The 25,935-nt window shown below is 36.2% G+C and overlaps 5 protein-coding genes and 1 pseudogene across 6 annotated transcripts; 5 read left to right on the forward strand and 1 right to left on the reverse strand.

The window, feature by feature from the left end:
- Positions 1–1,330: 1,330 nt before the first annotated feature.
- LOC104765984 (organelle RRM domain-containing protein 1, chloroplastic) lies at positions 1,331–3,789 on the forward strand. The gene is made up of 9 exons (XM_010489781.3): positions 1,331–1,772; positions 1,858–1,955; positions 2,040–2,250; positions 2,334–2,431; positions 2,529–2,594; positions 2,745–2,822; positions 2,964–3,032; positions 3,128–3,234; positions 3,377–3,789. Exons 1-9 carry the CDS (start codon positions 1,471–1,473, stop codon positions 3,461–3,463), a joined length of 1,116 nt encoding a protein of 371 aa, XP_010488083.1. The 5' UTR covers positions 1,331–1,470; the 3' UTR covers positions 3,464–3,789.
- On the forward strand, positions 3,738–6,100 carry LOC104765985 (cytochrome P450 705A22-like; annotated as a pseudogene). Its single transcript, XR_015591187.1, has 3 exons — positions 3,738–3,987; positions 4,257–5,157; positions 5,245–6,100. The product of XR_015591187.1 is annotated as a cytochrome P450 705A22-like (transcript).
- Positions 6,101–6,259: 159 nt separating this feature from the next.
- LOC104765986 (nifU-like protein 4, mitochondrial) lies at positions 6,260–8,407 on the forward strand. Its single transcript, XM_010489782.2, has 6 exons — positions 6,260–6,630; positions 6,859–7,020; positions 7,126–7,301; positions 7,683–7,786; positions 7,889–8,000; positions 8,137–8,407. Exons 1-6 carry the CDS (start codon positions 6,414–6,416, stop codon positions 8,209–8,211), a joined length of 846 nt encoding a protein of 281 aa, XP_010488084.1. The 5' UTR covers positions 6,260–6,413; the 3' UTR covers positions 8,212–8,407.
- A 28-nt stretch (positions 8,408–8,435) lies between these two features.
- On the forward strand, positions 8,436–10,258 carry LOC104765987 (uncharacterized). The gene has a single exon (XM_019241521.2). The coding sequence runs from the start codon at positions 8,545–8,547 to the stop codon at positions 10,069–10,071; it is 1,527 nt and encodes a 508-aa protein (XP_019097066.2). The 5' UTR covers positions 8,436–8,544; the 3' UTR covers positions 10,072–10,258.
- Positions 10,259–19,602: 9,344 nt separating this feature from the next.
- On the reverse strand, positions 19,603–20,955 carry LOC104765988 (DELTA-urthionin-Uf1a). The gene is made up of 3 exons (XM_010489784.3): positions 20,595–20,955; positions 20,030–20,107; positions 19,603–19,929 (listed from the first exon to the last, which is right to left on the reverse strand). Exons 1-3 carry the CDS (start codon positions 20,818–20,820, stop codon positions 19,832–19,834), a joined length of 402 nt encoding a protein of 133 aa, XP_010488086.1. The 5' UTR covers positions 20,821–20,955; the 3' UTR covers positions 19,603–19,831.
- A 3,461-nt stretch (positions 20,956–24,416) lies between these two features.
- LOC147920386 (uncharacterized) lies at positions 24,417–24,947 on the forward strand. The gene has a single exon (XM_087501049.1). It carries the CDS (start codon positions 24,417–24,419, stop codon positions 24,945–24,947), a length of 531 nt encoding a protein of 176 aa, XP_087357175.1.
- The last annotated feature ends 988 nt before the right edge of the window (positions 24,948–25,935 follow it).

Below are 25,935 nucleotides of genomic sequence, written 5' to 3' on the forward strand. Positions count from 1 at the left end.
GCATTGGATTATCAGAGTGTTAATCTCCTGTTAAATAGTCTAATAAAGATTTATTACCAAAGATGCTTGTAAAATAACGTAGACTATTAGCTTTCAATTTTTTTTAAATCTATTACTATTTAATATGAAAATTTTCAAATGTTTCACCTTTGAAGATTGAGTTTTACTGTATAAAATCTGTTACTATTTAATATTTAATATAAAATTTCATTTTTCACATGTATCGGTGATGAGATATATGATTGGAGCGAATAACGAGTTTTTTTCTTTTTCATTAGTCTTAATTCCTCGCACTCAAAATGGTAAAACAAATAATTTTGTGCGTCTTATTCGTTCATAATCACGTTTTCTCAATATTCAATCGCATTAGTTTTTAAGCTAATATTGTATCGTTGACCAAAAAAAAATCCAAAAACTTTAAATCAAATTATATAAAATCTTCACAACTATAATTATTCTACAAGTTTTTGATTTGAAAATAATGTAATTTTTGTAATTAACAACTAGGATTTATCCCATGGTACACCACGGACCTATTGTTTTCATAAATCATTTAAATAAGTTAGTATACTAATATAATCAGGTTTTATTTAGTTAATATAAATATTAGAATATTATATATAATATGTTGTATTTGCAAAATTTACCCATAGTAAATTTCTTTGTTTTGTAATATCAATGCACTTATATATATTTTTTATTTTGGTGTTTTTACAATAATTAACAGTACTTATTAATAAAATTATATAGATTGACTTTGAAAAAACAATAAATATGTGTACTTTCAAAGATACAATGAACTATGATTAAAATCAAAAAAAATTTAAGACCATGGTTTTGTGCATTGTCTTAAACCATGGTCAAAAATACAATGAAATATGATTAAAATCAAATTTATGGTGATTAATAGTGTTTAAGACCATGGTTTTTTGGAAAATCATTTCAAAAAAGATTATTGCACAAAATATATTTCAAAAATGTTAAGATAGATTTTTAAAATATATATCTGTTCATAAAAATTCAAATTACATCATATGCTGAAAAAAATCTAAAATTTTATTAACTTTATGTATTTAAATAGTAATTTAAATAATTAAATATAAGATTAAATAAAACTGAAAGGAGAATTATATTTTAATCTAACATATTGCTTTAAGTTGGGTAGATAGATTTTAGGAAATTAATATTATCAGATAAGAAAATCATTGTGTTTGATTGTAAGAATTGTAGAGAATTTAGTTGAAACTTGTTTGGATACAAAGATAATAGAAGAAAAAATGTATTAAAAAAATGTTAAGATAAATAGTATAACTATAAATACTAATTTTTAGATGGCTCATTATTTAGCTTTTTTACTTACTCACTCCCTAATTTCTTAAGTCTTCCTGGTTTTATCGGATTTAAGGTTGTCTACAGTACCGAAGAATAAATAACAGAGAAAAGAGTAGAGAGGAAACGTAGCAACTTGCCATGGAAGCTCTTATTGCTTCCACTTCTTTCTTCCTCCCCATCTCCAACTCTTCCTCACACATCAGATTCTTCCCTTCATCTTCTTGTCCCAACTTAAAGTTCGGGACTTTTCGGAAAACTTTGTCATCATCATCACACCTCGTCTTCTCCTCCTCTTCTGCAATTTCCGCACCTCCTTCTTCTACTGCTCCTACTCGAAACACATATTGGATGGTGTTATTGGATAAACCTCCGCAATGGGGTTCTTCCAAATCCGATATCGTAGATTATTATGTCGAGATTCTTGCCAAAGTGTTGGGCAAGTAGGTTCTTTTTTCTTTCTTCCTTTTGAGCTTTGTGATTCCAAGTTTTTTTCTTTCTTACGACTGTTAATTGTGTTGTTTGCAGCGAAAAAGATGCGCAGATGAGTATATACGATGCTTCCTTTGATACCCATTTCGGATTTTGTTGTCATATCGACGAAGATGCGTCACGCCTGCTCGTGAGTGAGTATTATTTATATCACTGAGAATTTCAGATTTATTTTTATATGGTTGGTGTTTTAATTGGGGTTTCTATGGAAACTATAGGTTTACCTGGAGTAGTATCTGTTAGACCTGAAGCTGGTTATAGTTCAGAGAAGAAGAATTATGGTATTGGGAATCAGAAAGTTGTTTCCTTGTTTGATTATGGGACAGTGAAACATTGGATGGTACGAATAGATAAGCCTGGAGTTGGTATTGTTACTAAAGCGCAGATGGTTGATCATTGTGTTCAGTTGCTATCCAAGGTTTTGTGGAAGTGAGTTTCTTGTTTGATTCTTCTGCCTTGAGGAAGATATTGTCTGTCTCCTTCAGATTTTAATAGCGTGTTCTTATTTGCAGTGAAAAGGATGCACAGATGTGTCTTTATCATGTTTCCTGGCAGTCTGATTTCGGTTTTTGTTGTGATCTCGATGAGAATAGTGCTGTGGAGTTGGCTGGTTTGTGAGTTTGTCAAATGGGAATCAGACAGCAATGTTTGTTGACTTGTTTCTCTGTTAAACTAATATATGAAGAGATGGTGTTTAATTGGTGCAGGTGTACCTGGTGTTCTTGCGGTTGTTCCTGATAACAGTTTCGAGTCACTAAACAAAGACTATGAAGGCATGTCTTGGATACTGATCTTCAGATTGAAACAATGTGCTACAAAATTGTTTAGAATCTTTGCAAACCACACCTTTAGCTGAATTGATGAGAATAGGTGTGTTAAAATTCACATTGTAATAACTTTGACTCTCTTTTCTTTTCCAAAAGGCGATAGTACACAAGGTTTAGGAGATCAAGATGATTCAGAGTCTCCTCCTGTTAAGACGAAGAAATTGTTTATAACTGGTATGCTAACACTTAATGCATGCTTTTGGTATAAAACTCATGCTTCTCCCAATTCATTGCCTGCATCTTAAATTCTTAATTTACGAATGAAGTTCGGTCTGAAGATTACATTTACTGATAGATCATGTATTTTGGGTTCAGGACTGTCTTTCTACACATCTGAGAAGACATTACGTGCAGCATTTGAAGGGTTTGGTGAACTAGTGGAAGGTGGTCATAATTTGCTATCCCATATTCCCATTTAAAGGTCAAAGATAGTATTGAGAAAAAGATAGATAATAACAGCCTGTAATTTTTATCTGCAGTCAAAATAATTATGGACAAGATATCAAAGAGATCAAAAGGCTATGCCTTTCTAGAGTACACGACAGAGGAAGCTGCAAGCGCTGCACTGAAAGAGATGAATGGAAAGGTAAAGCTATGTTTTCGAGATCCTAGAGTGTTTATTTTATATCTACTGGAAGTAAGATCTGAACATGAATGTGATAGAGAGAGAGAGACAGGGGAAACCATGTTTGATTCTCAGATGTTCAGGTGATGTTTTCTCTGTGCAGATTATTAACGGGTGGATGATAGTAGTAGACGTAGCCAAGACCAAACCATTCAGGCAAACAAGAAGTCAACCGAGTTCCAGGTTCTAGAAACCAGTCTTAGGTGATACGAGCATGGGGATTGGAGATGCTTCAGGCCAAGAAAGAAAAGGCATGTAGTGTCATGTTTCACACTAGATCGAGGCTTTAAGAGGGTGTAGAGTGCCCAGCTATTCAAGATATAGACGTTTAGCCTCTACTCACATTTTGGCTGTAGGATTCGCACATTCACTCATCTTTTGTAGCTGCCAAATTTATCAGAATTGGCTTTATTTTAGCCATTTAGGAACTTGATAAATAGTGCGAAGAACAATATTTGCTTAAAAAAATTCTGATGTTGTATATCTTGTGAGTTATTATGGTAAGAACTTGAAACATTCTTTGTGTTTGGGCCTTGTGAGTTACACACAACAAGATTATGTCTTCCTCAACGTATTTGGGAAGATAGACCTTTTCCTGAGATCTTCCTTGTATAAATTGCTTATTATGTTTATGTGTAGTCAACAGGTTGTGAACAGGGAGACGGAAGGACATCTTGCATCTCTGCGAGTAAGCATTCAAGAGACTATTGTGAGGTACATTGCTTACACTGTGAGTCAATTTTGAATCGTTCTATTTTGTTGTTTTGTCAGCTTGGGAGAATCCGAACATTGAATATTTAATTTCTGATATTATCAATTTGATCACCAATGTCAACTTCTGATTTGAGTTTACTTGACGTTTTCTCAAAGAGAAAGCAATTTTTAAAGTATTAAACAAAGCATGAATTGGCCATTCTTTATAGTTTATATTAATGGATTCTTGATTATCTTCACTTTGGAGCAATAATGGCAGCTTTTATCAGCGTTGACTTTCAGAACTGTTTCATCTTCATCCTCTTCTGCCTCTTCTCAATCGTCTGTTACACTCTCTTTTTCAAGAAACCAAAGGACTCACGAGGCTGTGATCTGCCTCCGAGCCCACCGTCTCTTCCTATAATCGGTCATCTTCACCTTCTCCTCTCTTCTCTATCCCACAAGTCTTTACAGAAAATCGCCTCCAAGTATGGACCCCTCCTCCACCTCCGGGTCTTAACATCCCCATCATCCTTGTTTCGTCAGCCTCAGTGGCCGACGAGATCTTCAGGTCTCACGACGTGAACATCTCATCACGTGGTGCTGCTGCGATAGATGAGTCCCTCGTGTTTGGATCTTCTGGCTTTGTCTACGCTCCCTATGGTGATTACTGGAAGTTCGGTGAAGTAGATCATCGTCACTAAGCTTCTCCGACCTCAGGTGTTGGAGCGGTCACGAGGAGTTCGTGCTGAAGAGCTACAACGGTTTTACAACAGAATTCTCGATAAGGCGAGGAAGAATGAGGATGTTGAGGTCGGTAAGGAAGCGACGATGCTCATGAACAACATCTTGTGCAGGATGAGCATGGGAAGGAGTTTCTCAGAGGAGAATGGTGAGGCAGAGAGAGTCAGAGGCTTGGTGGGTGAATCATATGCCTTGGCCAAGAAGATTTTCTTCGCATCTGTACTGCGTAGACCGCTTAAGAAGCTCGGGATCCCACTGTTTCAGAAGGATATAATGGATGTTTCCAACAAATTCGATGAGCTGCTAGAGAAGATTCTTGTGGAACACAAAGAGAAACTGGACGAGGAGCATAAAGATACGGATATGATGGATGTGTTGTTGGCAGCTTATGCAGATGAAAACGCAGAGTATAAGATCACTAGGAATCATATCAAGTCGTTTTTCGTGGTAAATGTTCCTCATTGTGTCAGATTTCGTATATGAGGAGGATCCATACAAAAATTAGTTATAATTGTTCCGGTCTTTTCAATGCAGGAGCTTTTCGTGGGAGGCACTGATACCTCAGTGCAAACAACACAATGGACTATGGCTGAGATCATTAACAACCCTGACGTTCTTGAGAGGCTGAGAGAAGAAATTGATTCTGTTGTAGGGACATCAAGGTTGATTCAAGAAACAGATATACCAAACCTTCCTTATTTGCAAGCAGTGGTCAAGGAAGGACAAAGATTGCACCCTCCATTTCCTCTCCTGACGAGGAAGTTCCAAGAAAGGTGTGAGATCAAAGGATTCTACATACTGGAGAACACATTTCTTGTTATCAATGCTTATGCTTGGATGAGAGATCCTGATTCCTGGGAAGAACCTAATGAGTTCAAGCCAGATAGGTTTCTAGGTTCTTCAAGATTAGGGCAAGAAGACGAGAGAGAGGACGCACAGAAGTACATTCCTTTCGGCGGCGGAAGGAGAGGCTGTCCTGGATCAAATCTAGCTTCTATTTTCATAGGAACTGCGATTGGAGTGATGGTGCAATGCTTTGACTGGGGAAACAAAGGAGATAAGGTCGACATGGAAGAAGCTTTTGAAGGACTGACGCTTACCATGGCACATCCGCTTAAGCGCCCTCCAGTTCCTCGAACCCTGCCCTTTTTGTAAACTTCTAGTTCCTGACACCCAACTCAGGAACCTGTAAGAAGATTACTTTCTTCATGTTTGTTGTATTGAAAGTCTTAACAGTCAGATCAAAGAAGGCTAAAAGCATCATCCTTCATGATTCTCTAGCTATTTGAAAATTCTGAAAAAATTAACTTTGTATTCCACAACTATTGTATCTTAACTGTCGTTCCAAAGCCTGCTATGTGTTTATCTAATGCGAAAGAACCTTGTTGCATAGTCACGAGTTTAATGATGCTAGTGCTTCTACTTGCTGTATCCTCATATTTGCTTCTTGATTTGTTTTAGTTTGAAAAGTCAAAATTTTACAATTACTGTGCTCAAGGCGGTAAATAAATAAAAATAGTCAAAACAACGGCGTATTAGTAAATACGGTAAATCAGGAATAATTCCGACGAAACAAAACAAACCAAGTCCCAACGACGTCACAACAGCTTTCTCTGTTTTTTTTTCCGGTCCGTTTTGCGATTAGGACGAAACCCTAATTAGGCGGAGCTATTGGTTTTTTTGATTTTGGCGTCGACGCAAATATGAAAGGGATGGCGAGGCTTGTATCATCTTCTGTTTCGCGACTCGGATGTCGCGAGATCGTTTCTGGAGGAACTACTGTGTCTTCTTCTTCGTCTTCCTCTCTTCTCCTATCTCGTCGCTCGCTTTTCATCTCTGCGACCAATTTACTCGATTCTCGGGCGACAAATTCTCTTCTTACCTCTTCTTCACTTCGTCAGAAATGGGCCTTCCTCGGAGGTATGATGGTTCTTCTACGTTGTTTGTTTGTTTTTCGTGTTCTGTTTTCATCTCCATCACAAAAACGATAAGAAAGATTGGAGTTTTTCAGATATATTAGATTGGTTCAGGCTTGAAATTGGAGCAATTTGTTATCTCTCAAGAGTCTTTTAGACGAATGAATTCGAAAACAAGCATGGTGGATTTTAAGGGTCTAATTAGCTTAAGTCATATGTGTGATTTGAGCAGGGCAGAGAAGAACGATGTTTATTCAAACACAATCAACTCCGAATCCTTCTTCTCTGATGTTTTATCCTGACAAACCAGTCATGGAGGTTGGAAGCGCGGATTTTCCTAATGTTCGTTCCGCTTTGGGTTCGCCATTAGCCAAGGCTATTTACTCCATTGATGGTAGTATTATCTCTCGTGTGTGATCTGTTTTTGTTTGTTTAACCAATCGAAAGACTTTGTCTTTCATATGTGATTTATGAGATGTTCTTTTCTTTGATTTTGCAGGTGTGGTTCGAGTTTTCTTTGGGTCTGATTTTGTTACTGTAACAAAGTCAGATGATGTCTCATGGGATATCCTCAAGCCTGAGATATTTGCGGCAGTCATGGATTTCTACTCTTCTGGCCAGCCTTTGTTTCTGGATGCACAAGCTGCTGCTGCCAAGGATACTGCCATCAGCGAGGTAAACCAAACACCCCTCCTTCACTATATCACCCTTGAGAGCTTTTCATTTCTCTAGTTTTGTGTTAGGTTTTTGCCTTGAATGAACATGATCTTGAACATTTGTTGAGTAATTGAGAGTGATAGTTTGCTGTAAATGTTATTATATAGACATGGGATATTTGATTTATGGGCTGTTGAATATGAGTTAAGATCTTGAAGTAGTAACTGAGTGTGGCAACTTGGATGAACGATACCATTTTCCCATAAAGATGGTGTTCTGTTGATTATTGATTGATGTTTTGCAACCCTCACCAAGATTTGGTAGATAAGACAATAGTGTAATAAGTGGTGTTGTTGTTGTTTATCCCCTCACTGGTGGAACTTTTTTTTTGTGATAAAGGATGACTCTGAAACTGTAGCAATGATCAAGGAACTCTTAGAAACACGCATCAGACCAGCAGTCCAGGATGATGGTGGGGACATTGAGTACTGTGGGTTTGATCCGTAAGTTCACTCCCTCGAGTTGCGGCAATGGTCAAATGAAACCTGTTTCTCTTTATCTCTTGAGAGTAATAAATATTCTTTTGGTTGGGGTGGTTTGATCAGGGAAAGCGGTATAGTGAAGCTGAGGATGCAAGGAGCTTGTAGCGGTTGTCCAAGCTCATCTGTTACTTTGAAATCGGGAATCGAAAACATGCTGATGCATTACATATCTGAGGTAACAGAGATCCTCCCAACACTTTGTTACATATCTGTATTGTGTTAAAAAAGTTGTGATGTTAAGTAATTAACCATTGGAGAATCAAGAACTTGCTGCTGTCTCTCTCTCTAATGGAAAGGGTTGTTGTGTTCAGGTGAAAGGTGTAGAACAAGAGTTTGATGGGGAAGATGAAGAAGAGGGAACGTTGTCTGGAGAGATAAGAGAGTAGTAGAATAAAAGATATCTCCTTCAAGCTTCTCTTCTTATCTACTATGAGATCTACTCTGCTCTCTTTTAGTGTACAGAAGAATAATTCCCAGTGAGTGCATGTTTTTTTGCTTCAACCCTCACAATTCAAAAATCTACTTGAGTTTTATTTACTTATTTTCTGAGTAAAAAACAATACGAGTGTTTTTTTGACTTAATTAAATCATTGTAAACCGATCAATCCAATTAAACTAAACCAGACTTAACCGTATATAATATCTCGTTCACGTTGGGACTTTTTGGAAGTGTTGGGAGAAAAAGGAGCAAGAGCGGTAGTCTTCTCATCTTCTCCAAGATGAGGAGGAATACACAGAGAAGAAAGTCAAGAAAACCTAAACGTTCGCCGGCAATGGCGGCGACGAAGACACCAACTCAACAAGACGTTGTTTCCGATGACCTGACCTATGAACTGTGGGCTCGAACCGTCAAAGCTATACTAGTAGAGAAAGGACTTTGGGATGTTGTTGAAAATGGAATCCCACCGGATCCATCGAAGATTCCAGAGTTAGCGGCGGCGACGATTCAACTCGAAGAGCTTTCCAAAGACAAAGAAGCGCTCCAGATTCTGCGATCTTCTCTCCCAGATTCGCTGAGAAAGACACTCGAGACCACCAGTACTACTTCAGCCAAACATCTTTGGGATTTGTTAAAAGAAGCTAACGAGGAACAATCCAAGTCAGAGAAGACGAAGACGAAGAAACTCGAACGTAACATCATCTCCTCATCATCATCACCGTTCATGGATCCTCGTTTAGAATCGAATCGTCATTTGGCTATTACGAATATGGTACTCTCCTTGTCAGATTCATATGATCTTACAACGAATGAACTCATCATCATGGGTGTGAAGAAGCTTACTTTTAACAGATTTCGTGCGCTTCTTGATTTTACTGAAGCATATACAGTGAAATTGACCTTGTATGAAGTTCTGAAAAAAAACGAGTATCGAGCACAGTCACGCGATTGTGAAGGTTTTATCAGATGGATGACCTCCATGTCAGATTCATATGATGGTACAGCTCTGGTGATGGAACAAGTCATGAGTGTGAAGAATCTGACTTTTGAAACTACTCGTGAGCTTCTTGATGTGTTTGAATCAGTACCAGAGAAGACCATCAGTGGGATTATGAACGGGTTTGTGGTTGGATCATCATCACATGTGAAAGAAGTTGGCTATTCACTTAGTGATCTTAGGTGTTTTCTAAAAGAAGCCAAGTTAGAGATGAAGGAAGGAGAAGGTATCATCAGCTCAGCATCATCACAACGGAAAAAAGATAGTGCTACTACAAGGGTGATGAAATCTAGGCATGAAAGAGGAGAGTGTATTCGATGTGGAAGGAAAGGGCATGTTTTCAAAGACTGTAGCAGCAGGAACAACAGAAGAAGAAAGAATCAAAGCAGGGATGATGTTGTTGGTCCTGTGACCTTTGAGAAGGATATGTGGATGATATACGACACTGCCACTAACCATATGACTCCACATATCAATTATTTCACCACTTTAGACAGAAGACACAGAGCTCAGATCGAATTCATCACCGGGGAATCTGTCACTGCTGAAGGAATGGGAGATGTCAGGATCATGACCAAGGAAGGGTTGAAGAAGACTATCAAGGATGTGCTTTTTGTTCCCAAGATCGACAGAAACGTGTTGAGTGTTTCTCAGCTGACAGACGCTGGCTACATAGTCGCAATGACCACTGACAAATGCATTATAATGGAACAGAAAACTGGGGGATTATTTGGTCGATGCTTGTGGGAAGAGAGAGGCTATTTTCTGCGTTTGCAGGTGGTTGAAGGTAATCTCACATCTACTTGCTAGACTTACTAGTAAGCATCAGTCAGTCTATTATGGGAATTTGGTTCGGTTTGATTCAGTACTGTTACAGTTTGGACCAATATATCTGGCATCAATCTTAGTTTTGAGGAAACATTTTTGGATTACTTACTGTATGCTGTGACTGTTTTGCGGATATGAACATATATACATGTAGTACTGCTTATGTTAAGTCTTTGTGGTAAATCATCATCTTGGCGTGCTTAGTTCTAATAATCACAAGTTAAAACCAAACCATTCTTGTTAACCAGCATTGGAGAAAAACTTGTATAGTTTTTGCATGTGGTGTAGCGTGCACCGGTTTATAATGACTTAAACCGGATTAACCGAGCTAAACTGAACCATACTTAACCAAATTGGATTCCCCTTTAGAATAAATAATAACTCATCCCAATTAAGTAGTGTATCATATTAATTTAGCACGCCACAGGAGTCAGGAAATAGTGATTATTAAAACCGTATAATTTAGGGCTTAAGAAAAGTTTTAAAGAGATCCTTAAGCGTAGCCGGCTATGGCGGTGGTGAATCCTGCGACTTTACAAGACGTTGTATCAGATGAGCTTAACTATGAAATATATAGAGATTGTGTGGTAAAAGACACGAAAGCACTCCAGATAATGCAATCTTCTCTTCCAAATTCGGTTTTCAGACAAGACACTAGAGACCACTTCTGCCAAAGATATTTGGGATTTGCTAAAGAAACTACCTGAGTACCAAATGTTAGCAATTAATATTGGTCATGTAACATTTGATGAAGATATGTGGATGATAAACACTACTACCACAAACCATATGACAACGTATGTTATTTCACCAATCTAGACAGAACATATATACAGAGCTAAGGATGCAAGGAGCTTGTAGCGGTTGTCCAAGATCATCTGTTAGACTGTTACTTATGAATCTGGGAATCGCAAACATGCTGATGCATTACGTATCCGGTGTAAACAAAGATCCTCTCAACAGTTTGTTGCGTATGGATCCTATCTGTATTGTGTTAAAGTTGTGGTGTACTGTTAGATATCCATTGGAGAATCAAGAAGTTGTTACTGTCACTTGTGAAGATGCATCTATTGACATAGTTGATGTAGTAGAAATAATAGTAGTTCAAGAGATGGATCAGCAGGATTAAGTTCAAAAAGGAAATCTATTAAGGCGGTCAAGCGAAGACTCGTGAAGCAAGGAGAAGGTTCTAAAAGAGTAAAGACTTTCTTGTTATGAAGATTAAAGGAAGTTTTACAAAAATTGTTAATTTCCTAAAGTGTAAAGAAAAAGGAAATTAACAATTCTTAGTGTGATTAGAATTGGGAATTAGCCTATTGTATGGCTAAGTCCAATTAGTATAAATAGAGGATGCTGGGTCTTGAGAAAGATCAGCACTTCATAGATTGAGAGATCCTAGCATTGAATCTTAAGCTTTGAGAAAGATTAGTTTAGAGATTCAAAGGAGGCTAAGAGCTTAATTGGATTAGAAAATAGAGTTAAGGAAAAACCTTGTAAGAACTTATTTTTTAATAAAAAGAGAGTTGTTTGATTTCCTGTCTAAGATCTAAAACCGTATAGCTCTTACGTTTTCAATTGGTATCAGAGCTTACACTTATAATGATTTAGTACGGGTGAAATCCTGTGGAAAAGACGGAGAGTTACGGTGATCTTCTCAATAACAACAAAGTCATTATGGACGATGGAAACTATGGTTTTTGGAAATCAAGGATGAAGTCTATAATTGGTGGGATAGATCGACTTGCCTGGAAAACCGTTCTTGAAAAGTGGGAAGAGACAACAATCAAAGATGAAAAGGGTTCAAAGATAGCTAAGCCTGAGGAAGATTGGACTGAAGACGAGCTGAAGAAGTCAAAGTACAACTCGCGGGCTCTCACAGCTATTCACTGCAGCGTAGGAAGAAAGCAATTCGAACTAATTCAAGGTTATGGACACTTTATTAGGGAATGTCCTACAGTCAAGAGACGAGAAAACAAATGCTCTGTGTGCAAAGGTCTAGGACACACTTAGGAAGAATGTGTAAGTCGAAAGGAGAAATCTTTGATAAGTATGGATGAAGACACAGAGGAAGACAATGAAGAAGAAATTCTGAATTTTGTGGCTTATCTTGGTATTACAGAGTTTATAGATGGGGAAGAAATCCCAGACTCTGAGGGAGAACCTGATGAAGAATTAATAGAAAGCTATAATGAGGTTCGAAGTGCACTCATTAGACTTGGAAAAGAGAATCAAGCATTGGTAATGGAGAAGGATCGTCTTGATAATTTGGTTAAAGCTCTGCAGGATGAGTTAGAATCTGAGAGGAAACTTAGTCAAGAAAGTGTGTCAATGATTAAAGAGAAACTTAATTTGGCTAAACGGTGTGAGGAACTACAGAATGATTTAGATGCAGAAAAAGGAAAATCTGCAAAGCTGCAAACAGAGCTTGATGTTCAACATAAGAAGATTCACATGTTTGCTGGAACTAAGCATTTTGATGAGATCTTGAGCTATGGAAGAACAAAAAAGACTCATAGAGGTTTGGGATTTGACGGTCGCACAACTGGTAATACAGGACAAACCAAATTTGTGTCAGGAGGATTGAATACTCCAGCAATAGATACAGAAAACAATCAACAAAGGAGAACAATTGGATGCTTTTACTGTGGGAAATATGGGCACATAAAGGTTTTCTGTTATAAGTACTGGGAAAAGGTTTAGAGACTCAGGCATCAAGGAAAGTGTTTCTGGAATGGATTTCGTAAACAAATTTGGATAAGAAAGTCTGATCTATACCAAACTGCATCAAGGGAAGTTGCAAAGTTTACTTCAGGTGTAAACCTCAGATGCAACATGGCTTTAATTACAGAAGAACCAGACAATGATAGTCCTTGGTATTTCGATAGTGGCTGCTCTCGTCATATGACAAGCACACAAAATTATCTACAAGACTTCAGAAGAATCAGAGGTGGTAAAGTTACGTTTGGTGATGGAGGGCATGGAGATATCCAAGGAAAGGGAAAAACCGATGACACTACACTGCCTAAGTTAATGAATGTATATCTAGTCCAAGGCTTGAAAGCAAACTTAATAAGTGTAAGTCAATTGTGTGATGAAGGATTAACGGTATCATTTACTAAAATTGACTGCAAAGCTACTAATGAGGAGAATGTTGTTGTCCTAAAAGGGAAACGGTCTGGAAACAATTATTATTTGTGAAATGGCAATTCATATGTGTGTTTTTCGGCAAGAGATGATCTTAATTTGTGGCATCAAAGGCTTGGACATATGAATATCAGAAATTTGACAACACTGGTTAATAATGAGATAGTTTGAGGAGTTCCTCATATAAAAGGAGTTGATCGGATGATATGTGGACCATGTAATCAAGGTAAGCAGGTGAAGATTCAACACAAGAAGGTTCCTGATGTGCAATCCAAAAATGTTCTGGATTTAGTTCATGTATATTTAATGGGGCCTTGCAAACGGAGAGTTTAGCTGGGAAGAAATATGCATTTGTATTAGTTGATGATTTTTTAAGATATACATGGGTTCGCTTCATTCGTGAAAAGTCAGGCACCATGGAGAGTTTTAGAATTTGGGCTTTGCAACTCATAAATGAGAAAGGAGGAATTAAGAAGATACGTAGTGACCATGGCGGTGAGTTTCAAAATGAAACAATGAAAGTGTTTTGTGAAAATCATGGCATATCACATCAATTCTCTGCTCCAAGGAAACCTCAGCAAAACGGAGTAGTTGAGAGGAAGAATAGAACCTTGCAAGAAATGGCTCGAGCGATGATTCATGGAAACCATGTTGCACAAAAATTCTAGGCTGAAGCATTAAACACAGCATGTTACATCATAAACCGAGTATATGTGAGAAAGAACTCAACCAAGACACCGTATGAGTTGTGGAAAGAAAAAATTTCAAATCTAAGTTACTTTCATGTGTTTGGATACAAGTGTTACATCCTGAATGACAAGGACTATCTTGGGAAATTTGATTCCAAAAGCGATGAAGGAATATTTCTTGGGTATTCAGAAAGTAGTACAACCTTCAGAATTTACAACAAAAGGTTGGGCACCATAGTGGAATCGGTTAATGTGGTCTTTGATGATTTATCGGTGAATCAATGGACTGGGTGTGAATCTGACAGTGATTCAGAGAAACTGGGTACAAGTGAATTAGAAGAAGTGGAAGCTAACACTAAGTCTGAAGAAAAGTTGATAAAAAGCCAAGAACCCTTGTTGCAAGTTCATAAAAATCATTCTGCATCGGATGTTATAAGGAATCTCAGCGAAGGTATGAAAACCAGAGGTGTTAAGATTGATTTTAAGATAATGGAGAGCAACTTTGCAAGCTGGGAAAAAGTTCATTTAAAGTGCTTTATTTCATTCTTTGAGCCTAAAAATCATAATGAGGCTCTTGATGATAACTCATGGATTATAGCAATGGAAGAGGAGTTAGAGCAGTTTGAGCAAAACGAGGTATGAGATCTAGTTCCTCAACCTAACAACGTAAATGTGATAGGGACAAAATGGATTTTCAAGAACAAAACTGATGAGAATGGAACTGTGGTTCGAAACAAGGCAAGATTGGTGGCGCAAGGATATACACAGATTGAGGAAATTGATTTTGAGGAAACATTTGCTCCAGTAGCAAGACTTGAATCAATAAGGTTCTTCTTAGGATTGACATGTATCATGAACTTTAAGGTGTTTCAAATGGATGTTAAAAGTGCATTCTTAAATGGAATTCTACAGGAGGAAGTATATGTGGAACAGCCTAAAGGATTTGAAGATCCAAGAAACCCAGATTATGTGTATAGTCTAAAGAAAGCTTCGTATGGTTTGAAACAAGCTCCAAGGGCATGGTATGAAAGGTTGACTAACTTTCTATTGCAACAAGGTTATGAACGAGGAAATGTAGACAAGACCTTGTTTGTATTAACTATAGAACAAAATATCATGGTGGTACAAATCTATGTGGATGATATTATTTTTGGGAGCACATCGCAAGATTTGGTGAATAATTTTGTGGAGAAGATGTCTCAAGAGTTTGAGATGAGTCTTGTTGGAGAATTGAAGTATTTTCTAGGATTGCAGATTACTCAAACAGATAAAGGGATATTTGTATCACAAAGTACCTATGCAAGGAAGCTACTGACAAAGTTTAAGTTAGAAAAATGCAAAGAAGCAGTCATTCCAATGAGTACGTCAAAAAAGTTAACAAGGGATGAGAAAAGACAAGATGTTGATGTGACTTTATATAGAGGAATGATTGGAAGTTTGTTATATTTGACAGCTAGCAGACCTGATTTATGCTACAGTGTAGGAGTTTGTGCAAGATATCAAGCAAAACCCAAGCAATCTCATCTAGAAGTTGTGAAAAGGATTATTAAGTATGTAAAGGGAACACTTGATCTCAGCCTTTGGATGTCAAAAGGGTCGAATTCAAGTTTAGTGGGATATTGTGATGCAGATTATGCATGGAGTCTGGATGATCGAAAAAGTACAAGTGGTGGTTGTTTCTTTTTGGGAAATAACTTAATCTCTTGGTTAAGTAAGAAACAGAATTATGCATCTTTATCAACAACTGAGTCAGAATATATTGCTATGGGAAGTTGTTGTACTCAATTACTGTGGATGAAGCAGATGTCTGCAGATTATGGTATGGACTCAGGAATTCTTCAAGTTTTGTGTGACAATAAAAGTGCTATTGATCTCTAAAAAAAGCACGTGCATCATTCTCGAACAAAGCATATTGATGTAAGGCATCATTTTATTAGAGAGCTTGTGGAAAATAAGCAAGTCCAGATTGATCATCTATCCACTGAGATGCAATTAGCTGATTTGTTTACTAAAGCACTAAATTTTCAGAGATTTGTGATGTTGAGAAATCTAATTGGTGTTTGTAAGGTTTGAATGAATCAATGTGGAACAGGGACTGGTTCGAGAAGTGTTGAAGTTGTTTATTTGGTGTTTTTTTGAGTTTGGATCAAATAAGTTATGGGTTTGGGCTGGATTGTCTTTTTAATAAAAAAGGGGTTATTGGTTTATAATAGGAGGTCTTGGCGGTTGTCGACGAAGAGGAAGAGGCGAGAGAAGAAAAAAAAAACCTAAATTTTGCTTGTCGAAGAGACGAGATTGTGAATCGAAACAATGGTTCAAGCAACACGAAGTGGGTTGATTTATGGAAGAAGAAGAAATGAGAATCGGTCTGATGGTGATAAAAATCACCCACACTTGATAGATGAAGAAATCGAGGAAGCTGAGCATGCACCGGGATTGGTTCCGTACTCGGAGGATTCATCCTCAGCCGAGAAGGTCACAAACATGGATGAGGAGTCATTTGGGACTGCTTGTGACGATGACTTTAGTAAACCGGAGGATGCGGAGGTTGATGAAACGGCGGTTGATTTTGCGACAGATCATGTTCAAAAATCACGAAAAGGAAAGGAATCGGCGGTGGTATTTTCAGATGACGACATAGATCCTGCAGAAGTTACGGTTCAAGAGCAGATTGATCGGATGGCTAAGAAAAGAAGAATTAACAAGAAGTCGAAGCATGCATCACCGAAGAAAGCAAGAAAAACAGGGGAATCAAGTACAAGATCTAAATCAAAGGTTAATTCAGCATCTCAAACAAGGTACAACATTTTCATCTCTCATGGAATTACGGAGGAATGTTTTGTGGATCTTAAGTGTAAGGATGAATGGGGCTATCTTGATTTGATAAAGAGAATGGGTATGCCAGATTGTGTTGAAGATTTGTCTTGCTATGTTAAAGAAGTAATTGCTAAGTTTTATGTTAGTCTTCCAGTCAAAGCACCAACTGATGGAATTGCCGTAAGTGTTCGTGGGTATTCTTATGATTTTTCTCCAGCTGCTATTAACAGAGCTTTTCGACAGCCTCCTTTGACTGAAGCAGAAAAAGAAGTTGATGCAGCTGTTGATCTACTTAGTCTTGGTACAATTGCTGAAACTTTGAGTGGGGAAGATAATATATCGTGGGAAGATATGAATCCAAAGGATTTACCAGCTGCGTTTGGAGCTTTATTCAGCATCTCAGGATATAATTGGATACCATCGTCTCATAGGAATCATGTGTCTGAACAGCGGGCTAGACTTGTCTACAAAATCTTCAAAGGGATTCGATTTGATTTTGGGAGATTGGTGTATGATCAGGTATTTGAGTTGACTAAAGTTAAGAAGAATGATTCTCGGTGGTTAGTGTTCCCAAGGACCATTTAAAAGGTTCTTATGCATCAGAACTTTAGAGACAACTGAGTCTGAAGTTTTTGTCAAGCCTGTAGCTTATCAGAAAGATATTCGCACTGGAAAGGCTTATGCTACTAAGTTTCCTGAGTGTCCCAGTTTTTATGTTCCACCGGTATCCTCTGTAGCTCCTGGTCAGAATTATATTGAAGTTGAGCTTGGCAGTATTCGTATGCATTTGATTGATCACAATGATCCAGGGACTGTTTATGGAGCATTGATTGATACAGCTCGTGTGCTACAAACTCTTTCAGGAGTGTTTCATCGTTTGACGCAGAATCATCCTATGTCAAGAATGATCTAGTTGTTTTTAACCGGTTTGTTCTTCAAGCAGGGGGAGAAGGATCAGTTTATGGGGGAGTGACGACTTGCGGAAGGATCAGTTTATGGGGGAGTGTTTGTGTTTGAATAATCAGCTTTCTTTTCCGCGGTTGTCCAAGATCATTTGTTAGACTGTTACTTATGAATCTGGGAATCGTAAACATGATGATGCATTACGTATCTAGTGTAAACAGAGATCCTCTCAACAGTTTGTTGCGTATGGATCCTATCTGTATTGTGTTAAAGTTGTGGTGTACTGTTAAGTATCCATTGGAGAATCAAGAAGTTGTTACGGTCACTTGTGAAGATGCATCTATTGACATAGTTGATGTATTAGAAATAATAGTAGTTCAAGAGATGGATTAGCAGGATTAAGTTCGAGAAGGAAATCTATTATGGCGGTCAAGCGAAGACTCGTGAAGCAAGGAGAAGGTTCTAGAAGAGCAAAGACTTTCTTGTTATGAAGATTAAAGGAAGTTTTACAAAGATTGTTAATTTCCTAAAGTGTAAAGAAAAAGGAAATTAACAATTCTAATTGTGATTAGAATTAGGAATTAGCCTATTATTGTATGGCTAAGTCCAATTAGCATAAATAGGAGATGCTGGATCTTGAGAAAGATCAGAGATCCGAGCATTGAATCATAAACTTTATGAAAGATTAGTTTAGAGATTCAAAGGAGGCTAAGAGCTTAATTGGATTAGAAAATAGAGTTAAGGAAAAACCTTGTAAGAACTTATTTTCTCATAAAAAGAGAGTTGTTTGATTTCCTGTCTAAGATCTAAAACCGTATAGCTCTTATTTTTTCGACTTCTTCTCTAATTAATGTATGGAGAGATGGGAGTAGAGTAAGATATCTCCTCAAGCATACCCTCTCAGCTCTGCTAGTGTACAGATGAATAAATCCTAATCAGTACACGTTTTGCTTCAACCCTTGTGTATTTTGCCTTTTGGGCTTTTTGAATCAGTCACACACACTCTACAGAATCTACTGAGAGATCAGGATTGATTTATTATGTAACTTTTGTTGACCAATATGAATAATTTTTTTTGATTATTTGAGTTTTTTCAAGGAATAATTATCCTGAGTATTATAGCGATTTAACAATAACACTATACAAGAAATTGTTAGATTTTGACACAAACTTTTGTATAATTTTGTTTGAGGCTGAATTCTAAAGAGATAAATGTAAGTGAGGTTGCGTTGGTACCAATTAAACTGAAACAGACTTAACCATATTTAATTTCCGGTTCACTTTCGGCTTAGGGTTTCCGGTTCGGCTTAACCATAAATAGAAAGTGTTGGAGAAAAAGGGACAAAACCTTTCGTCCTCTTCTCCGGAGAATATTATACCGACAAGAAAACTCAAGAAACCCTAACAATCTCTCCCGGCTATGGCGGCGGCGAAGAAAATATCGACTCTACAAGAAGTTGTTTCCGATGACCTGAACTACGAAATATGGGCTCCAATCGTGAAAAATACTCTAACTGAAAAAGGGCTTTGGGATGTTGTCGAACATGAACATGGACAAACCAAGCTCACAGAAGTTTTTATTGTATGATTCTGGTCCAATTCATAATTAATTATATTTGTAAATAATTACTTCTATTTTAAAATAAAGCAAAGGACTTAAATGTTGTGAAATCTAATTGCTAAAAATAATATATATTAAAACATTTTCATGAAGTTTTATAAGTTTGTGTTAGAGTGAAAACTAATATTTTCAAGTTCTGATTTGATTAATTCTTATCTTAGATAGCATATATAATTTAGAGTCCATAGACACGTACGTAGAAACATGCAAGGCTAGTTGGCTAGGCAATATATCTATATATAGTGAGAATACCTTAACATTGTATAAGTTGATTAAGTTGCATATATTCTCATAATTTGAGATCCATATATAAATCAAATGAAAATGGTTGAGAGAAGATGGATACAAACACATTATTCATTATTTAAAAGATAGAGTACAAGGCATATACCATGTAGGGATCGACAACCTTCTAGGCAAACACATCACAAACAAGCACGAGACACTTAACATTTTTGTCAAATACACGACAATTATTAAAAACCTTAAAAACAACATTGTAAAAGATGACCACCCACTTCATCTCGAGATGTACGTGGTATTTTTGTATATGGATGGATATGTATGTCTAGGCAGTTTCACCTGCCTTCATCGAGTTCTTGGTGCAAATTGTAGAACATGCGTTGACACATTTTTCAACCGCTCCATTGAAGATTTCATTTACATCTAATCATCCAAATAAAATTTGAACAAATTATTGTCTAATCGTTTATTATTTTTTTTTTTTTTCATAAAAATGATAATGAGTTTGAGAAGTTTGCTTTACCGGATTTCTGGAGAGTGTTTAAAACACCACACACGGAGGATACACACCCCAACTTGCAGTATTTATTGACAGCATGACCTTGAGACAAAAACATATCAAAAATAAAACCATGATCCCGTCTTGTAACAAATACAGAGATATGCACTTTCCATAAAAACGTTAAAGGGCCAATTAAAAAAATATATTCTTGTAAGTATTTTTTTCTTGATAAAGTCATATTATTGTAAGTTTAGACCATGTAATTTATATAAACGTGATTTTATATATAAGTACATTAATTCTAATGTATAATTAAATAAAAACTATTCACACAAATTAAATTTCAGTTTTGAAGTTAAAAATGAGAATGACTTACTTCTCATTTTACTCTTCAGTTAATGTTTTGGGTGTTGTATAATTTGCTAACTCTTATACTCATGGTCATCGTAAACCCTAGTTTTGTTATCCAATTTAGGGTTCAAACGATCTAATACATTGTTTATAAATTCGTATTTGGCCTTCATTATTATTGGCACGGCTCGGAGCTAATAATATTCGTAATAATGAAAAATATAAATCATTTTACCTGTGTTTTCGAAAATGTCGTTCGTATATCCGTTAGGGCATGTCCCATCAACGATTTTGCAGCCACTAAGGTCTGCACATACATACCTAGGAGTTCCAGGTAAGCGGCAAGTATTATAGATATTTCTAGCAGTGGTGGACGGACAGCAGCTCTTTGCGTCAACTTGAATTTGTGCCATGAATAGACTCACTACGAGCACACTTACAATCAAAGTTTTGCCTTCCATCTTTCAATTGATAAGTTGTTTAATAACAAAATGTGTGTGGGGAGTTAGAAGCGTGTATTGATGAAATGGTGATGAAACAAGGGCTCGCTTAAATACTAGTTAGTCTAGATTTTCCAACCACAAAGTTCGTTTATTACATGCTGTATAGACTGTACAGGCTGGGTGGACCAACCTATCTCAATGGCTACCTTCACCTCTGGGATTTTAATTTTTAATTTTTAATTTTTTGGGGTTAAATATATAAGAAGAAAAACCTCTCGATATTTTGTGTAACTTAATATTTGAATTTAGATGATTAATATTCTTTTTACAATTCATAATTCCCTATTAGTTTTGCTGGTTATATTTGGTATGTTCGTGCTAATTACCGTATAATTATCATGTACGTTTTTATCATATTATCCAACAATTTGGAGTATGACTACGAGAGTTTAGAAGTGGAAAAAGTGCTCTAAAGTGTTAGTAATTAGGATTGTAGTTTTTTTAATTTTATTTTTAACTATTTTAGTTGCAATGGCGTGTATAACTATTTTAGTTGCAATGGAATATATTATGAGAAATATGTCTATCACGTTTTTAAAAAAATTTGAAGCTTACTGTTAAGATTTAGTTTCTACTTGGATGACAGAAACTCTTGCGTAAATATGTCTTTAAAAGATGAATTATGCTGTCAACAGAAAAAAAAAAAAAAAAAAAGATCTTTGTTTATGTTATGTAAATTCACTAGCTACAAGGGCTAACTCCGGCTAAGGTCAGTAGTGGATTTAGGAAAATTTGAAGCTTACTGTTAAGATTTAGTTTCTACTTGGATGACATAAACTCTTGCGTAAATGTCTTTAAAAGATGAATATGCTGTCAACAGAAAAAAAAAAAAAAAAAAAAAAAAAAAAAAAAAAAAAGATCATGTTATGTAAATTCACTAGCTACAAGGGATAACTCCGGCTAAGGTCAGTAGTGGGTTAAAAACATTCACGGTAAGATATGTAGATTATAAAGCGTGAGACGGTAGTAGTGGCTCAAAAACATTCACAGTAAGATATGAAGATTATAAAGCGTAAGAGTAGATTGAAGTGGTTGGTTTGATTCAGTGGAAGCATTAATTATGAAGTAGGTTGAAGTTGGGAAGATATAAGAATGTATAGTTACAACGTGTTTTGTGCTTCTTTATTTAATTTTTTTAAATAGTGAAATTATGTTTCCCAAAACTCTAGAAAGAATTTAAAGGGAGATGGCCGGGTGGGTCTTCTGATCTTCTCTTATGCGGAACACAAGATTAAAGGGAGCAGGTTATTTGCATTTGTATATTTATATCACAGGGCAATTTGTCCAATAACCAAATTCAAAGATTTAATTAAGAAAATAACATCTTATTTGAAGAAATTAGAAAAGTAGAAGGAGGGGTATTAAAAATTACTATTTTAGTGTTTTAATGGTGTGGTGGTTGGTGGTGAAGATGGCTGGCGGCCGGAGGTAGTGGTCGTCGGAGATGATCGTCAAAAGTTATCGCCGGAAGTGGTGGCCAGAGTGGTCGCCGAAAGTGGTCGTCAGCGGTGGTCGCCGGAAGTAGTCACTGGAAATGGTCGATGAAAGTGGTTGTCAGAGATGGTCGTGGAGGTGGTCGCTAGAGGTGGTCACTGGAAGTGATCGTCGGAGGAGGTGATAATGCTGGCCGGAGGTGGTGGTTGTGGTCGGAGGTAGATTGGTGGTGGTGGTGGGTGGAGTTGGTGGTAGTGGTGGTGGTCGGAGTTGGTAGTAGAGGTGGTGGCCGGAGGTTGTGGAGGTGGTCAGAGGTGGTGAAGGTGGCCGGAGATTGTGGTAGGGGTGGTGGTAGTAATGTTAGATAAAGGGTAACATTGTATATATTGTAAGAACAATTATTGGGTTGGTGAACCCTTATGTTCACATCTCCTTATTTTAACTAATGAAAATTTGACATGTCAGAATACATTTAAGAATCTATTCATCCACTTTTCTATAGAATAAAAAAACAAAATCTATATAAATTATTATATAATTTCATTATAATTGTAAAATCTAAACTCTAATCATCTCATTTGAAAAATCCAAACCGAGATATAATTTCATTCTAATTGTAAAATCTAAACTCTAACCATCTCTTGTAAACCCAAACCGACATATAATTTTGTTTTAATTGTAAAATCTAAATTCTAATCATCTCATTTGTAAATCCAAACCGAGATATAATTTCATTCTGATTGTAAAATCTAAACTCTAACCATCTCTTGTAAACCCAAACCGACATATAATTTTGTTTTAATTGTAAAATCTAAACTCTAATCAACTTATTTGTAAACCCAAACCAACACATAATTTTGTTCTAATGGTAAAATATAAACCAAGCCAATATTTAACTTTCCTTAATTAAAAGTATATTGAATTTAATTCCTCAATTTATTTTTCTTTTTAATTAAATTTTGATTTATATTTTAAATAAAATAATGTATAATTGATTCTGATTGGTTGAAAAGGAAGATGTTAACAAAGGAAAGGTTCACCTTAGGAGTGAACCTAAGAATTTTGTTGTTGTCAATTTGGATTTTAATTTTAATCGATTAAAGAATAACATAATTATCTTTTTCTATTTTTTGTTTTTTATCAAATTATCGACATAACTTAAGATCAAATAATAACAGATGTAACATTTTTTACAAGTATTGAAAATTTTAAGATATATTTCATCAATAAAAAAATATATATATATCGATATAGATCAAATGACTTTTCCAAAATTATAAAATTTAAAATCAAACCAAATTGGATTCCCCTTATAATAAATGATAACTCATCCCACTTATGTCCAAACTGATTCGTAAACACCGTAACGTCCCAATTTACGGAATACGGAGGAGTGTATTTAGATTTTATCATACAAATTTGGCACGTCTCAGGAGTCAGGAACTAGTGATTATTAAAACCGTAATTTAGGGCTTAAGAACAAGTTTTAAAGAGTAGCCAGCTATGGCGGTGGTAACTCCTCGGACTCTACAAACCGTTGTATTCTTTTTTTTGTCAACAAACCGTTGTATTCGATGAGCTTAACTATGAAATATAAAGAAATTGTGTGGCAAAAGACACGAAAGCGTTCCAGATATTGCAATCATCTTTTCTAAGTTCTAAATTTGGTTTTTCTGCCAAAGATCTTTGGGATTAATTTGCTAAAAAACAAGCTAACGTACAAGCGAAGTTACAGAAGAAACTACCTGAGTACCAAATTTTAGCAATTAATATTGGTCATGTAACAATATTTGATGAAGATATGGGGATGATACACTCCACTACCACCAACCATATGATATGACACCGTATGTCAAGTGAATAAATCCTCTCTGCTCTGCTAGTGAATAAATCCTAGTGAGTACACTTTTTGCTTCAACCCTTGTGTTTTTGGGCTATTGAATCAGACACCCTCTGGAAAATCTACTGAGAGATCATGATTGATTTTGTTATGTAACTTTTGTTGACCTACAGTAATAAATTGTTTTGATTATTTGAGTTTTTCCAAGGAATAATATTAGCAATAACACTATACAATAAATTGTTAGATTTTGACACTTATTTTGTCATGAGATCTAGGCATGAAAGAGGAGAGTGTATTCTATGTAAAGGTAAAGGGCATGTCTTCAAAGATCTGTAGCAACAACAGAGTCAGAGAGAATCAAAGCAGGAGTGAAAAAGCGTTACGTGAGTATCAAATGTTAGCATTCAATGTTGGTCCTGTGACATTTGATAAGGATATGTGGATGTTATACATCACCACCTCGAACCAAATGACTCCGTATGAGACGTATTTCACTACTTTAGACAGAACACACAGAGCTCGGATCAAATTCATCATGGGGGATTCTATCATGTCTGAAGGAATTGGAGATGTCAGGTTCATGACCAAGGAAGGGAAGAAGAAGAAGACGATCAAGAATGTGTTTTTTGTTCCCAAGATCGACAGAAACGTGTTGAGTGTTGGTCAAATGACACATGCAGGCTATGGGATTGTAATGACCGCTCACAAATGCACTGTAGAGGATCAGGCTGGGAGACTATTTGGTGAATCCATGTGGGAGGAGAGAGGCTTTTTTCTGCGTTTGGAGGTGGTTGAAGGTAACATCTAGTTGCTAGACTAAGGTCTACTATGCCGACTTGGTTCGGTTTATTCTGTTTTTAGTATGTTGCGACTGTTTTTTTTCGGATGTGAACAATTGCTAGACTTACTAGTAATCAGAGCCTATTATGCTGATTTGGTTAGGTTGATTCAGTTTTCAAGTTTGGACAATCTTAGTTACAGTTTGCTGCTAATATTTTTGGTAAGGAATACAAGACTTAGAGAATAAGTAAAACTTGAGGAACAAATAAATCTAGAATATTCTAGAACATGGATCTAAGATGGGCCTATAATGAACATTCATCTAATCGGTTCATAACAGTGCTTAAGTACTCAAGTACCGATGGATTAAAAATTAATATTCATGATTTAGTTGAGTTTTTATTCCAGATTTTATCTTATGAGCTTAAGTTGTCTTTTAGTTTATAACAAACGCCAAAAGGCTTTTTTATTTATCAAAAGTATATAGACATCAAAGGTAACAATAATTTTCTTGTATATGGTTTTTATTAATGAATCATAACAAAAAGAAAAACCTCACTATAGCTCATGTTTGTTGGAAAAAAAATCAGTATTTTATATTTAGTGTTTCTATAGCTCATGTTTGTTGGAAAAAAAATCAGTATTTTATATTTAGTGTTTCTAGTAACCACATGTTTGACGCAAACTGTATATTGTGGTCGATGAGATAAAATAATTTCAAATTTGTTTATCAAAACTTCCCAGTGGCCATCTTGAGATCCCTTTCATGTTCCTTGATTTTCTTCTTATTAATGCTGCTCAAAATTTGATTATGTAACTATTTGTTTGATTTAACTATTGATTACAACATTTCTCATTTTTTATCGGATGTCCCCGAAGGGACCATTTTAAAAAATGTTGATTACAACATTTCTCATTTTATCATTTTTTTCTTCTTTATATTATCACCAAAATCCTATACTACAAGCTAATCATTCTGTCCCATATTTCTTCTCATTCTGTTTTACAGTCTTGTT

This window comes from Camelina sativa, chromosome 19 (assembly GCF_030686135.1).
Source record: "Camelina sativa cultivar CO46 ecotype springtype chromosome 19, ASM3068613v1".
Taxonomy (NCBI): Eukaryota; Viridiplantae; Streptophyta; class Magnoliopsida; order Brassicales; family Brassicaceae; genus Camelina; species Camelina sativa.

Excerpts from the sequence above, each read along its gene's own strand:
- LOC104765984 (XM_010489781.3), top strand. The coding sequence starts at position 1,471 with ATGGAAGCTCTTATTGCTTCCACTTCTTTCTTCCTCCCCATCTCCAAC. Across the intron at positions 3,033-3,127 it reads GTTTGGTGAACTAGTGGAAG|TCAAAATAATTATGGACAAG; the intron begins GTGGTCATAATT and ends TTTTATCTGCAG. Across the intron at positions 3,235-3,376 it reads TGAAAGAGATGAATGGAAAG|ATTATTAACGGGTGGATGAT; the intron begins GTAAAGCTATGT and ends TTCTCTGTGCAG.
- LOC104765986 (XM_010489782.2), top strand. The coding sequence starts at position 6,414 with ATGAAAGGGATGGCGAGGCTTGTATCATCTTCTGTTTCGCGACTCGGA. Across the intron at positions 7,021-7,125 it reads GGCTATTTACTCCATTGATG|GTGTGGTTCGAGTTTTCTTT; the intron begins GTAGTATTATCT and ends TTGATTTTGCAG. Across the intron at positions 7,787-7,888 it reads GAGTACTGTGGGTTTGATCC|GGAAAGCGGTATAGTGAAGC; the intron begins GTAAGTTCACTC and ends TGGTTTGATCAG.
- LOC104765987 (XM_019241521.2), top strand. The coding sequence starts at position 8,545 with ATGAGGAGGAATACACAGAGAAGAAAGTCAAGAAAACCTAAACGTTCG.
- LOC104765988 (XM_010489784.3), bottom strand. The coding sequence starts at position 20,820 with ATGGAAGGCAAAACTTTGATTGTAAGTGTGCTCGTAGTGAGTCTATTC. Across the intron at positions 20,108-20,594 it reads CGACATTTTCGAAAACACAG|GTCATGCTGTCAATAAATAC; the intron begins GTAAAATGATTT and ends TTTTGTCTCAAG. Across the intron at positions 19,930-20,029 it reads AAACACTCTCCAGAAATCCG|ATGTAAATGAAATCTTCAAT; the intron begins GTAAAGCAAACT and ends TTGGATGATTAG.
- LOC147920386 (XM_087501049.1), top strand. The coding sequence starts at position 24,417 with ATGAAAGAGGAGAGTGTATTCTATGTAAAGGTAAAGGGCATGTCTTCA.